The 22,259-nt window shown below is 39.5% G+C and overlaps 2 protein-coding genes across 2 annotated transcripts in view; both read right to left on the bottom strand.

Moving 5' to 3' along the window:
• Positions 1-1,955, bottom strand: part of LOC146500564 (nectin-4-like) — a 55,127-nt gene extending 53,172 nt beyond the window's left edge. The window contains exon 1 of the mRNA XM_085134698.1: positions 1,586-1,955. Within this exon, the coding sequence (XP_084990824.1) occupies positions 1,586-1,940 (355 nt within the window). The 5' untranslated portion in view covers positions 1,941-1,955. The remainder of the gene's footprint in view (positions 1-1,585) is intronic.
• LOC146500560 (nectin-3-like) overlaps positions 1-22,259 on the bottom strand; it is a 78,883-nt gene that overhangs the window by 6,779 nt on the left and 49,845 nt on the right. The gene's annotated exons all lie outside the window — the stretch shown is intronic.

The raw sequence follows: 22,259 nt of genomic DNA, 5'->3' as shown, positions 1-22,259 counted from the left end.
AGGAAATATTAATGATTTCACATATGTTTGAATCCTATTATGGCACGCAAATCCATAAATCTTGGTTACTTGTCATTTAGATCAAGGAGTGATCCCTTCATAGTGATTTAAATATGTCACTGACTCAATTACAAACAGCTTCAACTAAAAAAACTGAAGGTTGGTAACACTGCAGGACAGTGCTGTGTCACTGAAATAGTCATGGATTGGTATTGAGGGATGAAGGTCTGCTGAGAGAGCATTCCTCTATGTCATCACCGGCATTACCTTGGATTTCTGGCACAGCTCAGTCCATTAACTGTAGCTACTGACAGTCAGCATGTCTCTGACGAAATCAATGAGTGTTAAGTTTGACTTTTTTCGATGCCTCAGTTCAGGTAAACTAAGCTCATTCAAGGTAGCCAAAAACTCCAAATTGAGGTATATTGACCTCAGTAAAGATCAATTATTTTGGTACTTGGTATTTTGTCTTTCATCTGACAGTCCAAAAAGCAAAACACCCACATTAAGCATTATTTAGTCTTTAACAATAATGGCGTAACAATAGCCTTTGTATCAACCTAGATGTCCTCATTTTGTCTTGACTTTTGCTCTGCTTATCTTTCAGAAATTCTTTCTTAATCTGTTGTGACATAATATTGACTGCCACAACCAGGAGACAAAGTCATGAGAGCAGGGAAAATGTCACAATCGCATATGAAGAAAGAAAAAAAAAAAACTTAGCAAGTCCTGGATGTGTACTAAAAATATTTTTATGGCAGCTGGATGTGGGCTGTGGGTTGTGGCGCAGACTGGACATAGCTGCAGTGCCAGAGGAGGCAGGATGGAACAGTTGACAGCCAATATCTAATTATACCTCCCCTGTTTCTACACAGCAGCAAAATGGTGCATTGGGAGAAAACGCTGAGCGGACAGGGAGAGGCATACCCAGCATAGACAGAGCTGGGGGACAGTGCTGTAAAGCAAATAACAGTGTAGAAAATGTAAATAAAAACACTGTGATAAAGAAACGGCGTGTGCAAGGTGCATGTGTGTGTGTGTGTGTGCGTGTGTGTGTGTGTGTGGGGGGGGGGGTTCATAGTGGCAGACATGCTACAACTTGGTTAAACAATTAAAATTCTAAAATCAACAGTGACACAACAAAAGACAAATAATAAACTACATCCGCAGCTGATACTCACAGTAGACCTGTATGGTGAAGGGAGACAGGGAGTCACCGCTGATGACACACTGGACCTGTTGACCATTAATCTCTCTCATAGGAACTCCAAACAGAGAGCTGACTGTGGTAGTCGTATCGTTGTCATACTGTGGGGAGTTTGTTGTTGTCCTCACTTTGTCTCCCAAAGCACCAGTGAGCCACCTCACCTCTGCAGGAGGCCTAGAGCCAGCAGCCGTGCAGGTAGCAAATAAAACCTCTTCTGTGCCCAAAGTGGGAAGATTGTCCTTGATGTTTGTGAAAGGAGGCACTAGGAGAGTTACAGCACACAAATAAATCACCATGCATACAGGATGTTCGAAGTAACTCTGTCTCTGTCTCACACACAAACACCCAGAATATTTTAAATAAAGTGTTTTTTCATACCGAGCAAGTTTAGAGGTATCTCAGTCTTCTGATTTCCACTGGGAAACAACGTGAAGATGCACGTGTAGCTGCCTTCATCCTTCAGGGTAACATTGGATAACTGGAGAGTTCCATTTTTGTTGTTAAAATTCCCGATATATTTAAATCGATCATCACGTCCATTGAAAAACTGCGGTCCATTTCTGGGTAAGATAGTTAGGAAATTGTCATTGTGAGGTTTTTCTCTCGTCTTCCTCTGCCAGGTAATCTGTGTCAGGTCATCGTTGGTTTCAATGACATGGCACGGTAAGACAGCAGTACCTCCTTGAACCACTGTCACACCTCCACCAATCACCCGGAGAGCTGGAAAGTACATGAAAGATCAGATCACAGATTAAAAAGTAAAAACAAAAGAGCATCCAAGAAGATTTTCACACGTAAACACTTAAAACACACAATTAATTGACTGTTTATTTTGATCATTAGTTTGACTTTCAACAATTAAATAAAAGTGCCTGAGTGAGAATAGAAATAGAAAACAAAGCAAAAGCAGACCAAGCTCTCCCTGACCATGTGCCTGGATGTGCCAGTCAGCTGTTTTGGATTAGTCTGGATGAGTAACACTATGTCAGTTACAGAAATACAGTGCTAGGACAAAGAAATTGCTGCTTTCCTGATTTCTTAGTTATTTTGCATATTTGTCATGTTAAATATTTCAGATATTAAATAAGAATAACCCAAATGAATAAAAAAAAAAGAATATAGCTTTGAAATGCTGATTTTATTTATTAAGGGAAAAAAGTTGTCCAAACCTACCTGATCATATTTTCCCCCTAAATCTAATTACTGGTTGTGCCACTCTTGGCAACAAGAACTGAAATTGAATTGAAAATAACACTGCATTGTGTGTTTCTTCAGGTTAATTTTGTCTGACATCTGAAATATGTAAGTGTGAGAAACATGCAAAAGAATAAGAGATCAGGGAGTGGGCAAGCGTAAAAAACAACAAACAGATGTAGATGTGCAGCCAGCTGTGCAAACACAGTGAGTGAGAGTAAGAGAGGAGAGTATTTATGCTTCCAAGAGAAGAAATGAGGAGAAAGCTTATATGAACCAAAAAGCAGAGTTAATCTGTTTCACACACACACACACCGATGAATGAATATTCCTACTATGATTGTTTAGGGGCCATAGATGGGCCTAATGGAAAAAAACTTGGAAATTAATTTACGCAAAATAAAAGGTCCTCAATTAATTATACTAAATTTGATATTAACAGCTTGAAGATCTCATTAGAAAGACAGAAATTATTTCATCCCCAACCATGTTCACCTCACATACTTTAAGGATGCAATAATTCAAACATACACTGAAAATATGGAAATGCTTTTCAGATTTTGAGGGGAACATGAGGTAGTATTAAATGTTTTTATTTCAAAATCGAAAAAAGGGCTACTAAAGACATTCTTTAGTGCTAAATTTCTTTTTCACATTCAGTCCACTGACCTGACAAGAAATAAACATGAACAAAACTTGTGCTATTTACAGAAACTATATAATATAAATGATATTAGGTGCCTTTCAAATCATAAAATTTACAGGTCTTGACTTCAGGTCTTGCTTTAGTCTGCTGTAGCTTGGCATCTGTTTCTGATATCACGTTTAACATAAAGCACACCTTAGGTATTAAATAATCTGAATACAGACAGTCAAAAATCAAGGCTATATTACTAAAATAAGTAGACTAGCTGGATTATACTTTGCTCCAGCTACTGACTTAGTAAACACACCCTTACTATTGCTTAAGTTTTCACAGCCGATTGAAAAAGAAGAATCTTAATGCAACTCCAGGAGACTAGATGATTGCCTTCTTTGTGTGTGACTTTGGTGACAGACAAACTACTGAAAGGTAAATGAAAACATTTTGCTAGTTTCCCATGTCCTTGTGTGCTCAAGGTAAAACCAACAGGCCCTGGCTGTGTACTGAGCTGATAATGTAACAATGACATAATTTTGTAACATCACCCACCACCATGAAGATCTTTCGAGTTATATCTAAATTCTGTTACTACCCAGTGAATTGCTATAATCTTATCTCATGTGAAAAATCCTCTCACAAAAAAACAAAAACAAAACAAAACTCAACCATACTTTTTTGTTTTATTTTATGAACTGTGGGTGAAGTGAGAGGGGGGGGGGGTCACGCTTAAGTGGGAATTTATTAGTTTATATGAACTGTCCTGAAAATGAAAAAGAAATAGAATTGTACATATTAAAACTGTAGAGCTATGATCTGTACACACTCTTAATCCACCACATATCCCATCATTTTGATGTTTCTACATCACCACCACCAGGACCCGCATTGGTAATGAGCAGTTTTTTGTTTGTTTTTTTCATTTTCACGTTTCCCTGCCCGTCCGTTGTGACACATGCAAGTTTATCTCATTTCAGCCCAAGCCGATCCAAGCGTGTACAAAAACCTTTCAACATACCGTCAGCAGGAACGCAGATATTATCACCAAACGACAGGGTATCACGGAAAACATGGAGTGGCACTTACTTATCATAGTAATTGTCCGTGAAAACATAAACAAAACATGTAACTCTATCCGCTTCATTTGGTCTTCTTTCTTGTGATTTGCTCATTGCTGCTGCTGCCGCGGCTATCCACGCCCTCTGGTTCAAACAGGAAGCAAAGGTTACTTTCAAAGTCAAATATAGGAATGCGGGGGGGATACTCGGTCAAATTTGACAAACATCATATGATGTTTTACATTCTTTTCGTTGTTTTTGGAAGGTGCCGCTTGTTTTGCTATGATCACACAGAAATGAAAGACATGGGATAAGCATGAGTCTAAGCCAGCTGACATAGGAGGAGAGGTCATGGTTGGGAAGGTTACTTTTAAAATGTATTCCACTACAGATTACAGAATACATGCCCCAAAATGTATTTTGTAACGTATTCCGTTACGTTACTCAATGAGAGTAATGTATTCTGAATACTTTGGATTACTTAATATATTATCATGCTTTTTACAACTGCATAAATGTACTATTGCTGTGTGATTTATCACTATTGCTGAAGGTCCGCGGCTCCGAACCATAGTAACGGGACCTCTGGCTAATACAGCGGGTTCGTAGCCGAAAAACAGCTTTACTTTGTTGTGTGGGTCAACTTTGCTTGCGAGAGAGGGGAGAGGCATAGAGAGGCGTTGAAAGGCTGCTCCAACGGAACTTATTGTTTCGGAGGAAAACACGAACACAGCGTACAGGCGAGTCTTAATAGCCTACACAACTGGGCTCGTCAGGCACTCTTATTGGCTGCAGTGATTATTATTATATTTACATGCTTCCAGCTCCCGTTTCTGCTCGATCACAACTCGAACTTTTCTACTTCCTTTTTCTCCCTCCCTCGCGCTCACAGACACATAACGGGTATGGCAGTCCATTCTCCCTGCAGCACGGACTACACTGCCCATGATGCTACATTCTTTAGCGCTATGCCTGTAGCCTTCATATTAAATCATGCAGCATGAATGGTATCTGACCTTCTTGATGAATGCTCAATCATCCAGGTAAGAAAATCCACAAAAGTTGATTCTGTTCTTCTTGAAGTAGCATTTTCAAGAAGATGTTTTGTCACTCATCAAAATATCATCCAAGTGACAGTGAGCACCTGGATGGTCTTTCCCTTTTAGGTGAAAAGGTGCTGGTTTCAGTCATTATGCAAATGCACTGTTTATAAGATTGGGGAAACTGCAGTCAGCTGAGACTGAAAAAGTCACTTGGATGAGTGACGAAACGTTTCTCCCACTGAAAACCCTGATTTCCAGATTAACAGAATCAACTTTTGAAGATTTACTTACCTGGACGATTGAGCCTGCATTAAAATCATATTTTCTAGTCTTTGGCTTGGAAGGACGTTTGCTTGGAAGCATATCTGGCGATGCTTCAACCTCTGCTTTGCAGTTGTGTGGGAGCCCTGTCAAAAAACCTGTCCATAATGCTAGAAGTGTCCAAGCATTCTTTTTTTTAATCCATACCGTGCCCCCACTTTGGGTACCACTAGCATAAGAGATAATGAACTGCCATCTGCTGGTTATTTCACCTCATTACATGCCGATGAATCATTTCAGGTAAATTCATCCCGTGCATTCAAATCTTTTCCAAAAGATGGCAGATCAAGACACTTCCAAACATGCAAATATGTCAAGCTTAATGTTGGCAAAATGGACTTTAAACAAGAACATAATTTTTATTAAAACCACAAGTACTCCTCTCAGTAGACTGAGGCGTGCTGGAGAACAGTCTGTTCTCCTGCAACACTGTTTGGCAGCTGGTCTGTACAAGTGTTCATTCATAGTTTTGATGTCTTCAGTGAGAATCTATAATGTAAATAGGCACAAAAATAAAGAAAAACCATTAATTCAATCCATTGTTGCTGAATTTGGTTTCTGTCTTAAGCAAGTATATTTATACCATGAAGTCAACACAAAACAGATGATCAGAGGGTTTCATTGCGATTACTTTGTGTGAAGACAGCAGTGAAATATTCTACTTAGCCTTTTACATTTTGAAATGGAAAGCAGCTTACAGAAAACACAGTACATGACATCAAAGTGCATTTAGAGTATAAAGAGACATGGTGCTGAATGAATACATTTTTATAGCTGTGGATAATCTTTGCAGTGGTAACATGTTTTTGTGCTGGTGGTTCTAATACTAATAAGCGGGTGGAAAACAATAAAACTGCCGCAACCAGTTTTATTGCTGATGAAACCCAAATGGCAATGACAGGCAGATATAGATGAGAACCAAGAATCTTCATCCATTTTTTATCCTATTTAGTAGTCGAGTCTGGAACAAAAGGATGATGGCGCCTTCAATCCAAATGTCTTCCACACCTGCCAGAGACACTCCTGAGGCAGAGAATTCAGACACATTGTTTAAAGCTGTGTTTAAATTTAACTGAACATAAAAAGACTTTCAGTGTTTCTGCAGATTTTAGAAAAAGATATTAATTTAAATGTTCTAAGTAGTCAACACACATAATAGTAATGAAAAAAATGATAAGTTAATACATTTATTGCTCAACTGCTCTCTCAAAAAGGCAGTTACAATAATTAAAAAGAAATATTGTGCATAACTAAAGCTATAAAGTATGGCATACATAACACATACAGACATTAAGTCATTATTCCCCCCAACACACACACACACACATTTTTTCCCACTGTTTAAACATACCTGGGGTGGCTGTAGCTCAGGTGGCAGAGCAGGTCAGCCACTAATCAGAAGGTCGGTGGTTCGATCCCAGGCTGCCTCCTGGCTGCATGCCAAATATCCTTGGGCAAGATACTAACCCCATGTTTGCCTACTGGTGGTGGTCAGAGTGCCCGGTGGCGCCTGTGTCCGGCAGCCTCGCCTCTGTCAGTGCGCCCCAGGGCAGCTGTGGCTACAATGTAGCTTGCCATCGCCAGTGTGTGAATGTGAGTGTGAATGGGTGAATGACTGAATGTAGTGTAAAGCGCTTTGGGGTCCTTAAGGACTAGAAAAGCGCTATACAAATGCAGGCCATTTACCTTTTGTGCTGCCTCTTTTTTTCTTCTTTTAAATATGCTGATCACCTTCTGGAGCTTGCTACACTGCACATCTTCCTGGCTGAAGAATTATAAAATATTTTACTTACTACTACTACTACTTATTTACTATTAGCTGACAATGACGAGTGGTCAAATAATTTTTTTGAACCATTCCTAAAATAGCAATAAAACACTGAAATCACACTACTCCACATAAATCTGTATGATTGACAAGTGTATTTATAAAGCGCTTTTAGTTATATGTAAACTCAATGTGCTTAATACAAACAAGTTACTGACAACGCGTATGTAGGTGATGTCAAGTAAAAGTAATTATTCTACAGAAAGGTTTTTCCCATCTGTGTTTTATAATTAATATTACTGCTGCAGATGGTTAAGGTTGATGCTTTTCACTCTGTTTAATCTAAAGCAATAATAATAATGGATTGCATTTATATAGCGCTTTTCTAGGCACCCAAAGCGCTTTGCAATTGCAATTCCACTATTCATTCACTCTCACACACTGGTGGAGACAAGCTACAGCTGCAACTGTCTGGGCAGACTGACAGAAGCGAGGCTGCGCCATCGGCCCCTCTGGCCAACACCAGTAGGCGGTAGGGTAAAATGTCTTGCCCAAGGACACAACGACCAGGACAGAGAGCAGGGGGATCAAACCGGCAACCTTCCGGTTACAGATGAGCTTCCCAACCCCCTGAACCACGGTCGCCCCCGCAATCATCATATTTAATAAAATCCAGTATGACTGTCCTGTGAGGACAGCATTTCTCTGAAGAAACAGTTGTTTAAGAGCTCAAAAAATAGCATCAAAATCATGATTGTTTTTTAGAAAAAACAAACAAAGAAAAGAAGACTGAATTAAAGGGCTTAAGTGTTGTGCAACACAGTAAGATGCAGATTAGTGTGAAATCAGAATTTTCAACTACTTCAGAACTTCCTAGGCTGGACTTTAACTTTATTGTATTTGGTTGTATTTGTTTTTGTTTTGTTTTTTTGTGAAATCTCAAATAAACATTAATGACTAAATGCATCAGATATTTCTGTCAAGGTTTATGATAAGCTTTGATATAAGGAGTTTTCCATATTATGCTACATATTAAGTGTATGCTGGGTTATGGTTCTAAGTACCTTTGAAAATGTCTGCATCTATAGAAGTACCACGCTGCAGCTCCAACAACATTCAGAGAAAGCAGAGCTCCAAATAAGACCCAAACAGCACAGCATGCTGGTTAGCACTGTTGCCGCACAGCAAGAAGGTCCTGAGTTCAATTCCAACATCAGGCTGGGGTCTTTCTGTGTGGAGTTTGCATGTTCATGTTCTCCCCGTGTTTGCGTGGGTTCCCTCGGGGTACTCCGGCTTCCTCCCACCATCCAAAGACATGCAGCTTGTGGGGATAGGTCAGGGGTCTGCAACCTTTAACACCCAAAGAGCCACTTGGACCCGGTTTCCATGCAAAAGAAAACACTGGGAGCCGCAAATACTTTTTGAAATCTAAAATGAAGATAACACTGCATATATATATTTTTTACCTTTATGCTTTGTGTGAACAACTAAAGTAAGTAAGTAAAGTTTATTTATTAAGCGTTTTTCACAGAGAGGCAGTCACAAAGCGCTGTACACAAAGATTAAAATAAACAATACAATCAATAGACATTATACACAATGTAAAAGATCAAATGTAAATAATGTAAATAATCTAAAATAAGTAGATCAACAAAAGGCTTGTTTGAACAGAAAAGTTTTTAACTGGTTTTTAAAAGAATCCACAGAGCAACTAAAGTGTGTTGCTTATGAAATCCATGAAGTGCTACAGAGAAAATTACATTTTATTTATGTAATTAACACATTTTTAACTCTTAAAGAAATATAACAAAAGGAAAGACACCCAGCTGAACTAAAATGATCCAGCAAACAAAAACTGTTGTGAGCTACCACCCTTATATCGCCTTTGGGCTTTTGGAGCCTTGACCTGACTTTTAAAAAGTAATTGGAAAAAAGCACTATGTTGCTAAAAAAGGAAAAATAGATATTTGCAAAATTCCGCCTAAATATGTATTTTACCTGGTTAATGTGTGTGGCGGGGCGTGGTCTGCAGCGCCGCTGGGAGGCGGACGCACCTGAGCTGCACCCGCAATCACGCCTTGCTGCCTTAAAGTCTGTGCTCTCTTTGCTGTTGTGCTGGTATGTGTCGGGCTGTGAGCTGAAAAGCTACAGCCGGCTGTATGCGTACAGCAACCGTGTGTGAAAAGTGGTCAGTAAAGAGATGCTGAAAAGCATGTTCATGGAAACATCGTCGGGTCTGCCGTGATATGTTTACAATAAGACTTATGGTCCCGACCGCTGCGCAGTATCTGCAAATCGGGGCTTTCATCTTTACGCAGGACTTTAAGCTGTCATCTGTGAGGCGTGAGCGGTGTTTGTTTTAACATAGTTCATGGTGGAGCTGCTGACATAATGTGGATCCGAAGATCCATAGCTGGCCTACCTGGGGTCAAAAGTCTCGATAAATGCACGGCGTTTCGGCGGGTATACCGGCTTCCGCGAGTGTGACGCTTATTTTGAGCGGTGAAAAAATAATAAGATGTAATTTTATTTTTATATTTCAAAATCACAATAATCTTCCAATTTAGAACTACAAGTTAAAAAAAGAACTAAACACAAATAAAATACACTTCAGCTAAATACTTCTAATTTATTTTCCCAAACCACCAGGAGCCGCAGTATAAGGACAAAAGAGCCGCATGCGGCTCCAGAGCCGCAGGTTGCCGACCCCTGGGATAGGTTAATTGGATAATCCAAATTGTCACTAGGTGTGAATGTGCGAGTGAATGTGAGTGCGAATGGTTGTCTGTCCCTGTGTGTTGGCCCTGCGACAGACTGGCGACATGTCCAGGGTGTACCCCGCCTCTCGCCCTATGACAGCTGGGATAGGCTCCAGCGCCCCCCGCGACCCTGAAAAGGATAAGCGGAAGCGAATGGATGGATGGATGGATTTAGATGAATCAAACAGTATTCAAACACCTGTAACCATCATATTGAGAATATGTTGGTTACAGGTGTTTGAAAACAACAATCAGTGGCTTGAACATCCTTTGAGGATGCATCATCCCATTCAAATTCATCCAAAGCATGTCTTTATTTGCTCACTCCAAACTGGTTGGAGCAGATGAGCCTGGTTCTGGAGATTTCTTCCTGTTAAAAGGGAATTTTTCCTTCCCACTCTCGCCTATGAGTGCTTGCTCATAGGGCATCATGATCGTTGGGATTTTCTGTGTTCTGTATACTATTGTAGGGTCTTTACCTTATAATATAAAGCGCCTTGAGGCAACTGTTGTTGTGATTTGCTGCTATATAAATAAATCTGAACTGAAACTTGTATGTGGTGCTGGCTGCGGTTTAAGTCAACCACTTCATTAAAATATCTGTTTATCAAGGAATTCTAACATGTTGTTTCAGGATGGTTGGAATAATTTGACTTTAAATCTGGAAGCAAATGTTTCTCTTTCAATCCTTGACAGAAGTCAACAAAGAAGAAAACTGAACAACATCACAATGAAAACATCTACAAAAGGTCGAATCCAAAACGTAAGAAACAAATTAAGAAAGATTTTAACAAACTGCACAGCTAAATACAAGTTCACTTCACCTGATGTCACATGCACATACAGCTGACTGTGTTTTCTTCCATATGCTTCACACTGATAGAGGCCATTTAGGTCAGAGCTCAGACTCAGCAGTTGTAGCTTTGCACCCTTTACCTTTGACAGCAGACTGCAGCAAAGACTGGCCAGATCTGGAAAAACATGAATGAGACTCTACATGAAATTGTACAGAGAGGGCAGTACAATGTGAGTTGTGCCAAAAGTCAAAAGAATTTCAGTTATTAGCTCTTTGTTAGCAATGCTAAACTGCACACTGTGGTATTCAAGAGTCTGGCTTCATAGCAGAAGAGTCGAGAGTCTGAACTCTCCAGACCTTTCACCACGTGAAAACATTTGCAGCTAGTATCGTCAGGTTATAGGTTATGGACTGTTATTAAATGAAGACATAAGAGTACACAGTAGTAAACACGGTCATGTCCTGACTTGTTTTTAGATGTATTGTTTCGAGTTAAAAGTTAACCAGAAAAAAAAGTTCTGATTGAACATTTTATATGTTTGCTGTGTTCTACTGTTAATAAAATGCAACTTTTTTCACATCAATGCATTCTGTTTTTATTTACACATTGTCTCAATATTTTTTGTAACTGATTTTGTATCTGCATGCTAATGTTGATTGCTATACAAAGATTTGGGCCTTTTGATAAACAAAATGAAAGTTAACACTGAATAGATGAAAGCTGTAAAACACTTGTTGTCAGCATCCAAATGATGTTTCCTTTGTTGAAAGACCAAAACCTTAGCTTACATTTTTAAAAGTATTTTTATATGTGTATAAATATGTCATTTATTTTCTGAACATACAGCTTGCTCACACGCTGCTCCCAGTGCTGATATTTTCTGAAAACACTGTGAGCTAAAGTTTAAATGTTGTACTTTTAAATTGGCTGGCCATCTGATCAGACTGCAGCTTATGTGCTTGAAGTGTTCACACTGAGCTTTAATCTGATATTATTGTTTCTACAGTTTATTTTCTGTCTGTCTTTTGCCCTGTCTCCCTCCTCCTCCCTCCTAAAATTGAACTGACCTCTGTTACAGGTAATATAGCTCTAAATACAATGTCACTCTGTCTCTCTAAAGGCTTTTCCAGAACATGTTTGAGCTGAAACCATTATATAAACTACTTTACCTGTACCAGGTAACGTTTGCATTTGGGCTCTCTTCTGTCACACACTCAAATGAGTCCTCTGAAATTGCTCTAATGTTCACTTTGGTGGGAGAGACTGCAAAAACAGAGAGAGAGCTGTGTTAGTTCTGGGTGGCAGAAATACTAATGATGTCTGGAAGTGATATTTTTCAAATTTTCCTCTTGTGCAAACCTTGTCGCAAATACTGCAATCCAGTGCTTCACATCAATGTACATAATTATTTTAATTCAGCCACACGTGAGAGTTTTTTCACCATACACAGGTGGACTTGCTGGTGCCTTGCTGAATAATCCAAATGTGGATTATGATGGGCGGACATTCCCCATCATGATTTTGATCAGAAGTCCTATTTCCATCAGTTATGGAACGCCGTCCAGGTCCTGAAGCAGCTAAGCAGCCCCAGACTATTGTAGCTTAAATTGTAGACGACAAACTTCTACCGCTTCCCATTTGTGCTGCATGGATCTTATGACTGAGGAGATCGGTGAAGTATAATGAACAGCTTTTGAATCTGCTTTTCCTGTATGACATAACATCTCTTCATGCAGGAAGTAGTGGACCGGAAAAAGAAAAACAATCAAAATTGGTCAGCAACATTACTCTGCCAGACAGGCTGCATCATTACAGTCGTCACTGACTGGTACTTCATCAGAACCCAGTATTCCCAACACAGGTCAGGTCCACTAACCTGTAAATCTGCATGGCTCTAAAAAAAAAAATCTGAAACTGATTCGAAGCCTGAAAACTCAAAATTCTAGGTATATATTGAACTCAACAGATTGCATTCATTATTTTGCACTGTCCAAAAAGTAACTCCCATGCTAAGGCTCCTTGGCAGTGGAAACTGCTGAAACGATTTTTCCATGTTTTGGGAATGAAAAAAAATGACTCTTTCCAAAGCCCCTTTTGGAATTCGTTAATAATATTTGAGTTCAGTTCAGTAATATCACCTTCCAGTTGAGGAGGAGTTGTACAGGGAGATGACCAAAGGCGGGAATGATTTCCTGCTTTTTGGTAATCTCAGTCTCTCACTAAACGTGCTCCTGTGACTAGCCAGTACATCATGGAGTGGGTGGGAGGTATTTTCCATGATTGGCCTTATCTTGGACAACATCTGCCTCTCAGACACCACCCTAACGGAGTCCAACTCCATCCCCCACAACATTACTGGCCATATGGACCAGTTTATTTAGTCTGTTGGTATCTGTGACCCTCAACCTGCTGCCCCAGCATGCAACAGCACAGAGGGGGTGTTCGCCCAGGGCACCAAACAGGCTAGTCCCAGCTCTTTCTAACAGATGGGTTCAGCCTTATAGAAAACCATGCAGATTCTTCCTCAGCCTCTCATTTATATATAAAAAAAAAACAAAAAACTGCCACTTTGTTTTTTGAGAAAAACTGTCCTGTAATTGGCAGGTTTACTGAAATGAATTGACTTTATATTTGTATGTACACTAGCACACTGTTAGTTTCTTAGTCCATGGGTGTATTTTAAACACATTTAAAAGTTAGGAAGATCATATCGAAATTCATTGTGGGTCAAAAAGAATGGTTTGTAATATCAATCTCATTAGGTCGTAGATTTAAAACTGCTTTTATATCACAATTTAAAACAACAACAACATGGATTTCTGTTCACAGCGCAGCCAATTACCTTCCACTGCTGTCAGTAAGCAGTGTCTGCAATTTTTAAATGAGCACAGTCTTTTTTTTTTACTTAATTTACAAAAGTACAGGTTTAGATATGATTCGTAGTTACATCCGCACCAAACGGACACATTAGAGCAAAGACAAGGGCTACATACCGTCAGCATGGCTGGTGAACAGGAGCGGAGAGATAAGCACCAAACCAAAGAGTTTCCAAGAAAAGTGGCTGGAATTTCCAGGGAAAAAACGCATGACTGTTTCCACGAGAGATAAGCGATGTGCCAGCAACAGTTAGTGAGTTATTAAGTGATAAGTCTTATAAAATCTGTTAGGGCGAAAAGGAATGTCACAGAAAAATCTACTACCTCTCCGATCTACTGGGAGAGGAGGAGTTTGGCTAATTGCTCCACAATCCTTGGAGGTTGATGGGTTTGGAATACGTGCTTCTTTGTGCTATTTAAAAGCAACCATAAAAACTCTTCTGAGATTTATGTGACTGCAAATAAAAAATAAAAAAGATTGTAGGATTGCAAGTTTAGGCGAGTTTACAGCCCCAGGTCCAGGTGAAAACAAGTAAAAAAATATCTTACCTTATCTTCTCTTCAGTTAGAATATTGATATAAATTAAGATGGAGCAGTTTATGTGTTGCACAGTGTAGCGTGGTGGAAAAGAATTGAGAGAATCTTCCACTAAACATTTGGGTTGGAATTGCTTTTCATTTTTTTGCTAACTGCATGCTTAGATGTTTTTGTGTCTTGTGTGAGGTGAGTCACACCGATGGGGGAGTTGAGATTCTACTCTAGTCCAGCTGCTAACTATTTGGAGCTGAGTACAGGAAGCAGTTGATTTGGAAGGATTTTAGCCCTTCTTTATAAAGGAAACTGGAGGGGTGTTATTGTTTTTAGTAGGACACTGTTGCAGCAGAGAAGTTGACTTTGGAGGCGCCAGGATAAAAAGTGTACATTTTAAAGGAAAGGATTTTTAACCTGGCCTGGTTTTGCTTTTAAAATAATCTGATAATGCCGGAGGGAGGACTCGCTTTAATTAGGATTCATGTGGATCTGCTGGGATAAAAATACTAGATTGGAGACCCTCTGTGCCCAAGGAAACTAGTCAAAATGTAGAGAAGTTTGAGCTCAAGAATAGAAGCTCCAGGATCTGGTGTAGAGACCCACACTCTAACAACGCCAGGTCTAATAAGGTGGGTGGAAAGCCTTTCTCAGGAAGATGCAAGATTGATATGTTTTTGGGTGCTTGTTCTTCCAAGTGACCACCTTTCCCTGTTTGTAACCAGGCTAACAACTCTAACAACCTGCGGCAGCTTTGGGTCTTGGATTCCAGGCCGGAGTGTGGTGGTTTCTTACTGGTCAATATTAGAGCCCAGGGGTGTCAAACTCATTTTGCATCACAGGCCACATACTGCCCATTTTGATCAGAATTGGTGAAACTCCATTTTCTGTCAGTGTAAATCAGTTCTATATGTAACTGATTTTTATATGATAAGGACAAAGCTGCTGTGAGAAAGAAGTCTGTCTGCATGACTCCTTGGAGTTTTAGCTGAAATTTCTTCTGTACAGTCAATTTCTTGTCAGAGGTCATTTTGGGGGGTAAAAAACCCAAAAAACGGCAGACTTGTAATAAGCGTAATAAGAAAGCCAATAAGGCAGAAATGAGATTTTTTTTTGATAGGAAACGGAGGTAAAGCTGTGCAGGAAGTGTGTGTGTGTGTGTGTGTGTGTGTGTGTGTGTGTGTGTGTGTGTGTGTGTGTGTGTGTGTGTGTGTGTGTGTGTGTCTTGGAGGAAGGGAGGCAGCCAGTGAAACCCTTAAATAGCTCTGATTCTGCACCCGAGATTACAAGGACTGAATTTGCAGCTAGTAGAATAAAAATAAGAATTAAAATAACTTTATCAATCCCAAAGTGAAATTCATATAACAAAGCTCATCTGCTATTATTATGAGAATTTAAATAGCTGTGGGAGGGAATGCTGTTTTGCAACTCTGTTTCATAAAAATGCCGTAAAGTTGGCGACCACAGTTATTCAGGATGGCTTCTATCATCCTTCATGTGCATCTTTCTACCATCTCCCCTAGCGTGTCCATTCTGGCTCCAATTAAAGAGCCAGTTTTCTTCACTGGTTTGTCCAGTCTCCTTGCATCCTTGTTTCTTATGCTTCATCCCCAGCAGACTGCAGCATCAGAAAAGCCTACTTATCATTACAGGTAGTTTAGTTTGTTATCTAGGTGTAAACCTAGATATTTATATTTCATTACCACCTCTGTGTCTGCCCTACACACTTTTACAAGCTGAAGAAGGCCTAAAACTTCGGAAATCAGTTATCATTTCCTTTGTCTTTGAGGTGTTCAATGTGATAACAGAACACCCTCTGAGTGTATCAAATTAACTTTACTTGGCTCTATCAAGAAACTAAAGTGATTTTGTTTATGTAGCAGTAAGCATTTGTTAAAGTGTATCTAATTTAAAGTTTAGTAGTCAAATATTTCGCAGCTAAAGATTGCACCAGATCAACTGCTTTCCACCAAAAAGTGATGAATCAAGCAAAACCCAGAGCACATGGTGTCCTTTAAATACTGCAACAGCAGCCAGGAGTCATCTGTACATGTAAATGCCAACTTTGAGCATCAGTTCAGTCAGAGTAGCTGCATTTCCTCCTGCAGGAGCTCGATACATACAGATCCTGTAGCTTGGACAGATTAGTACAACATTACGACCACTATGTGGAGCTCTTTCTCTATTTTCTATATTTGATGGTCTTTCCCTTTTAGGTGAAAAGGGAAAGACCATCTTTAAATCTAGGAGGGTATCTAAGGGTACATCTTTCACCATCTTACAATGCTGTGATTGCAACCATTCCCCATCTCTCTATGAATGGGACTCATGGCCATTGAGCAGTGGTCTTTGATTAGTGGTTGTTGATAAATGGTCATGAGAATTTGCATATTAATAATGAAGGAACTGACCTCCCAGCCCATTGTTCCTTCAGTGGACTGGTTTCAGTCATTATGCAAATGTACTGTTTATAAGGTTGGGGAAACCTGCAGTCAGCTGAGACCGAAGAAGTCGGTGATGAAACGTTTCTCCCACTGAAAACGCTACGTCCAGAAGAACAGAATCAACTTTTGGGGGTATCTGACCTTACATGGCCTCTCTATATGCTTTATTCTCATTAGCATTATCAAAATCATACTGTTGTCTGCGGATATCTCAAATAGGAAATTTTCCACTTTTTTCCAGTCACGTGTTATTATTTCTTAAGCTAAATTAGTTATCGCCAGCACCCTTGCCTGTGAGAGCTTCATCTGGGGCCTCCATCTGTTTTATCCTGACCTTCTTTGCTGAGCCTTTCCTTAACTGTGTTTCTGCCTCAATATTTTCTTCTTCCTTGGATTTTCTCTGTTGTTGCTGTTCCTTTTTTGTTTTTCTACAATTTGTTTCAGCTCTCACACATTTGCACCCATCAGTATAGTAATTTGACTTCTTACAGTCACACTTAAAAAGGTTGACCTAACAAGTATTCAATTTAGGCATAACATATGTTAAACTATCACCATCTGCTGGCTACTATAATTTTCAAGTCAAGGTTCAAATCTTGAACTAAGACAACGACAGAAGACAGAACATGAGAGAGGAGAGACATATACAGAAAAGAAACATAAATGTAGAGTATGTTAAATCCAGGTTCGATGTTTTAGATTATCATTTGAAAAATAAAACAAAATGTCTCAAGTAATAATCTGTTTGAAAAGCACATCATACAGTTTCTGAAAAACAAAAGATACATTGTCCAGATACATGTACTATAGGCTGAGTCGATTTTAATCAGTTTAAATGCCTGTTTCTGTCCAAGTAATTTAATTATGGTGGGGATGTTGTCCTTGTGTCATTGAGCTAATGTGTTTAAGAGGAATCATCATGTTGTCCCTGCAGTTCAAAGACTCCCTCTGGCTACAGTCTGTGAGGAGAAAGAATCAGGAAGTAGTCGGTGAGTGCCTGAAGGACTGCGTCGACACTGCAGGCTGGGGTGTGTTCAAGGATCCACGTGAGGATGGCATAAACAGCATCATAGACTGCATCACTGAGATCACTGCCTATGTAAATATATGAACCATAATTCCAACAACAAGCCCTGAATCACCACTGACCTGAATACTAAATGAAAGGAGGGTCGTCAACTGCTCATAATTACATACATAATTTCCTTAGGGATTCATAAAGTATTCTGATTCTTATAACCCCCCCCCAATCCCATCTTCCTGTCTGAAACCCCTGCCTGTATACGTTTGTGACCACTGGTCAGTTCGGGAAATGGCATGAGCTACTAGCTGATGCAGTGTGCTCGCTGTCACCTGGATGATATTTTGGTGGTATTGTGAGAAAGCAACGAAACTCCATCATGGTGAATCCTTCTCTCCCACTTCATCCCACTCTACGGAGGCAATAGAGCTCATTCTCCCTCAGACAGGTGAATACACTGATAATATTCCACTGTGTAGTTTTCTATCCAGGTGTGCTTTTAATGCACTGGGAGTCCATTTGGGAATCCATTGTCTGTCAGGTTCTTTTCAGATGTAATTTCATGGTGGATCTAAATCTGATGGTACTTTTCTTTGTTCATAACTTTAAATTTGACATGATCGCCAACACGACTGACTGATATGCAGCTCCATACCATGACAGAACCTCCACCATGTTTTACAGATGCCAGAGAATTCCACATTTGATTTCTTCTCTCCACAAGACCAAAACGTCCAACTGGAATTCAATATCAAGGATCACAGATGGGGTTTACACACCTGAATGTATATACTGAGGGAGAGGAACGTACTGATTTTATGCATGATTATTTACTTTTGAAGAAAAATGATAACACGAAGTATTTCAGCAGTGCAACATGTTATAAAAGCAATTACAAAACAAAGTTTAATTTTAAGCAAACAGTAAAAAACACAAGATATAAAGCAAGCACACCAAATGATTTATAATTGGTCAATTTAGAATACAGATCAAACAACACACTTTAGTGATTGAATGCTTTAAAAAAAGCTGCCACACAAAAGCCTAAATAAATTGAAAAGTACAACCATCTGAGACACAGGTGTATGATATATGATTTGATATGATGTATAGCTTTCCAAAAGCAGGGAACCCTGACTGTGTAATGCTTTAACGAAGTAATTCTCCAGCTTTCTCTGAAATGTCAGCCAATTATTCCCTACAGTAGTCACACCACCAGCTCCACAGTTTGAGAAGACTGTTTTAATGTGTAGTGTAAGGACATGTTGTCAAATGGCTCTCACAAATATCCCCTGTGTACATGTGTAAATGAGAGTAAAGACAAGGCACAGTTTATTTATTAATGCTGACTCTTTCAATAAACAAGTTTAGAGATTTAAAGTTTAGAGTTAAAAAAACACATACTAGTGTAACTATTGCTATAAAGGATTAAGATGAATTTAGCTAAATGTAACCTACACAATTAAAATACAAACATATCTTCATTTGACAGACAAACTTGGCAGCAAATAGTTGATTGGTTAACTAACTGGTCAAAGTGTCTGTGAAGGTTCTCAGTCATCCAGGTCATCGTAGTCTAAGGAGCTTGTAAAGAAAAGCAAAAAAAATACTGGTGACCGTCAATGCTACCCCTCATTCTCCTAGTAGATACACCTATGGTGTCAATTTCAAAATCCTTTGTCACTTTGTCCTCAAGTTATCGCATTCACAAGAATTTCAGAAAACCTCTGATTCAAACTCATCTAAGATTTTTAGAAGCTGCACTTATAGCATCGACTTCAAACTTCTACATCGCCTCATTCAAGTTATCGCATTCACAAATTTGCATGTGTAATAGAAAATTTCTATTATTCTCATTTAAAGTATTTAAGTGCTTTTGCATATGCTTAGATGAAGTATGTGTATTTGTCAGCATGACCTTGTGAAAACTGCTTAGCTTTGCTTAAAGCAGTGGTTCCCAAACTTTTTTTGCTGGGCCCCCCTTGTTTTACAAGAAAAATGTTCGCGCCCCCCCTCGCGCGCGTGCACGCACGAACACATCCTCCAACCACACACGCCCATATTTTGCTCCATTGCGGTTTATTTCACACCTCAAACATTTAGTAAACAATTAAGCAAATACAAGTAATCTGCAATAAATGACAGGTAGTAAGAAAATAAACTACTAAGTCTTTTACGCTACGTCCACACCTACACGGGTATTTTTGAAAACGCAGCTGTTTCGTCCACACGTAAACGGCGTTTCGAATCACCGAGAACAGAGATTTTTTAAAACTCCTTTTTTGCGTTTACGTGTGGACGAGGAATACAGAGTTCGTCACGCAATGTCAAAGGTATGTGCCTTTTTTCACCTCACGCTGTGTGCACGTTATTGTTTACATGAGATGAATTGCAGAATGGCAGACAGAGACGAAATACTGTTAATCTGACTATCTGCAGGTTTTACACGCTTACATATACACGCAGTTACTGTCCCTCCATTTAGAAAGGCAGAGGCGTAATGGTGTAATTATTTTACATGTAGTTGTTTTTTTTCCCTGTGTAATAATATTCAACATTGCTATCAATACATTTTTCAAAAAATCCCTCTGCAAAATGGGTTCAAAAACATAAACAACTGTTGGATGCTGTTTGTCCGTGATTTGAACCGGGGAACAAATTGTGGCAGGATGAGCCTGATGTTATTTGTATCCCACTGTAACTTTACTGTATAAAGAGCTAACATCTCCAAAATGTCAGGAGTAGTCATTACAACAAGTGTTTGTGAACTACAAATCAAGAATGTGGGATACTGTTTGTCCGTGATTTAAACAGCCCAGCGCTGCTCCCAACGAAGGGAAAACCAATCCTGCAGGGAGACCTACCTCGGCACTTGTGCAGGTGAAACCAAAGGGAAGATATGCTTCACCATAGAATGAAGTTGGTTTGGAAACATATTCAGCTATGCTTCATCTCCTGCTTTGCGTTCGTGTGGGCGCCCGTGCAAGCAGTGTCCAAGCGTTGTTTTTTTTTTTTTTTTTCCCTTTTCATGCCGCGCCCCCCCTGCAATGGCTCTGCGCCCCCCTAGGGGGCGGGCCCCACACTTTGGGAACGTCTGGCTTAAAGATGTTTCACTGTGTTATCTGTTAACTGTTAGGGCGTAGAAGAACGAAACTCTCAAGATGACCAGTGCCAGGTGCTTCCTGGGAAAAGATGGTGGGAGTTGTTCTCTGCTCAGTAACAGCCCGTGGAACGAAAACCTGCTATATCTGGGAAGATACAGAGCATTGTGTGTGAGGGTATGAAAGAGGGGCTGAGACTCCAAGGGCAGAGTGCTCATAACTTAGACATGTGATGTTTTTGATGTGTGTGTTCGCTCTCCTGCACGCATGCAGTAATAAAATAGCTTGGTTCCACACAAATGCCTTTTTCCACAGAAAATTCCATGACACATCACCACCACCCACCCATGACAATACTCCATCAGCCTTTTTACGTCTGGGGGTAAAAATTATTATTATTTAACGTTTAAACACACATGCTGTGAGATTTTAGCTTCATATACCGAATACAGTTTTGTGAAAAATGGTCTATCGACCTACTATCAAGCCATTTCTTTTCTTAAACTGGTCAAGGAAAAGTCAGATTAGCAGCTGAGAGTGCATTTTGAAGGTTGACATTGTTTTTCACAGTATTTCACACTATTTCACAGTGTGTGCACCATCATCATGCACAAGAGAAATTTAGCACCATTCACAGTGTGCAGTGAAGCTATTCTCTGTGTGAGTTTTTGTATTGTACTGGTAATTAATTTAGTGTTTCTGATAAAAACACTGTGGGTTTTATAAACTACAGCTTAATGACTCGTGTTATCAGGAGGAGTAAAGAACATCAGCCAGAGCTTCAATGCAAACAAACCTGCTGCAGCTGTGCTAGCACACTGACTGGATACTGTCATGGTGCTTTCTATAGGCACATTAAGCAAAAAAGGAAAACATGTAATTCCATATGAATGGTTGATGTGTCCACAATTGGCCACTATTGTACATTATAACCTTAAATACTTGTTACCCTTAGGGAAGGGTGTTACTGAAGGCAGGTGGATTTTTCATTCCTGAATTTACAGTAACCACATTACTGTAGCTGTCAACAGTTTTCACTGATGATGAAAGCTTTTGACAAGTTGGTGGAAACACAAGAACAGATGGCAAATATAGTTAAAGCTTTTCATGACAACAGAGGAACAGGCAGTTAAAACCACATCCTAACGGTTGTTCCAGTGCCAAGCTAACTCTAGAATAATATGTTGGTAGAAACTTCAGTTGAGATATTTTCCATCTTTGGCTTCCACAACTGTCAGAGGGATTGCTGAGGCAGAGAATTCAGAACATTTGTTTAAAAACCTGCATTGAATCTAAAACAAACAGGCAAAGACTCTGTGTATCTGCAGATTTTACAAAGAATAGTAATACTTCTGTAATATTCAACACACTATTAAAAAAGAAGGGCCAATTTAATAAAATAATAAAAAACTATAAGCATATCTCCACCATATCAGAGAGCTTTGCATTACATTTTTTTCGATCGCTTTGGCCCAGTTCTCAGAGCAGAAAAGTCAGTCTC

Source organism: Neolamprologus multifasciatus, chromosome 16, assembly GCF_963576455.1.
Source record: "Neolamprologus multifasciatus chromosome 16, fNeoMul1.2, whole genome shotgun sequence".
Lineage (NCBI taxonomy): Eukaryota > Metazoa > Chordata > Actinopteri > Cichliformes > Cichlidae > Neolamprologus > Neolamprologus multifasciatus.
The sequence above is the reverse complement of the archived record's forward strand: the minus strand, read 5'-3'. Positions and strand labels throughout refer to the sequence as shown.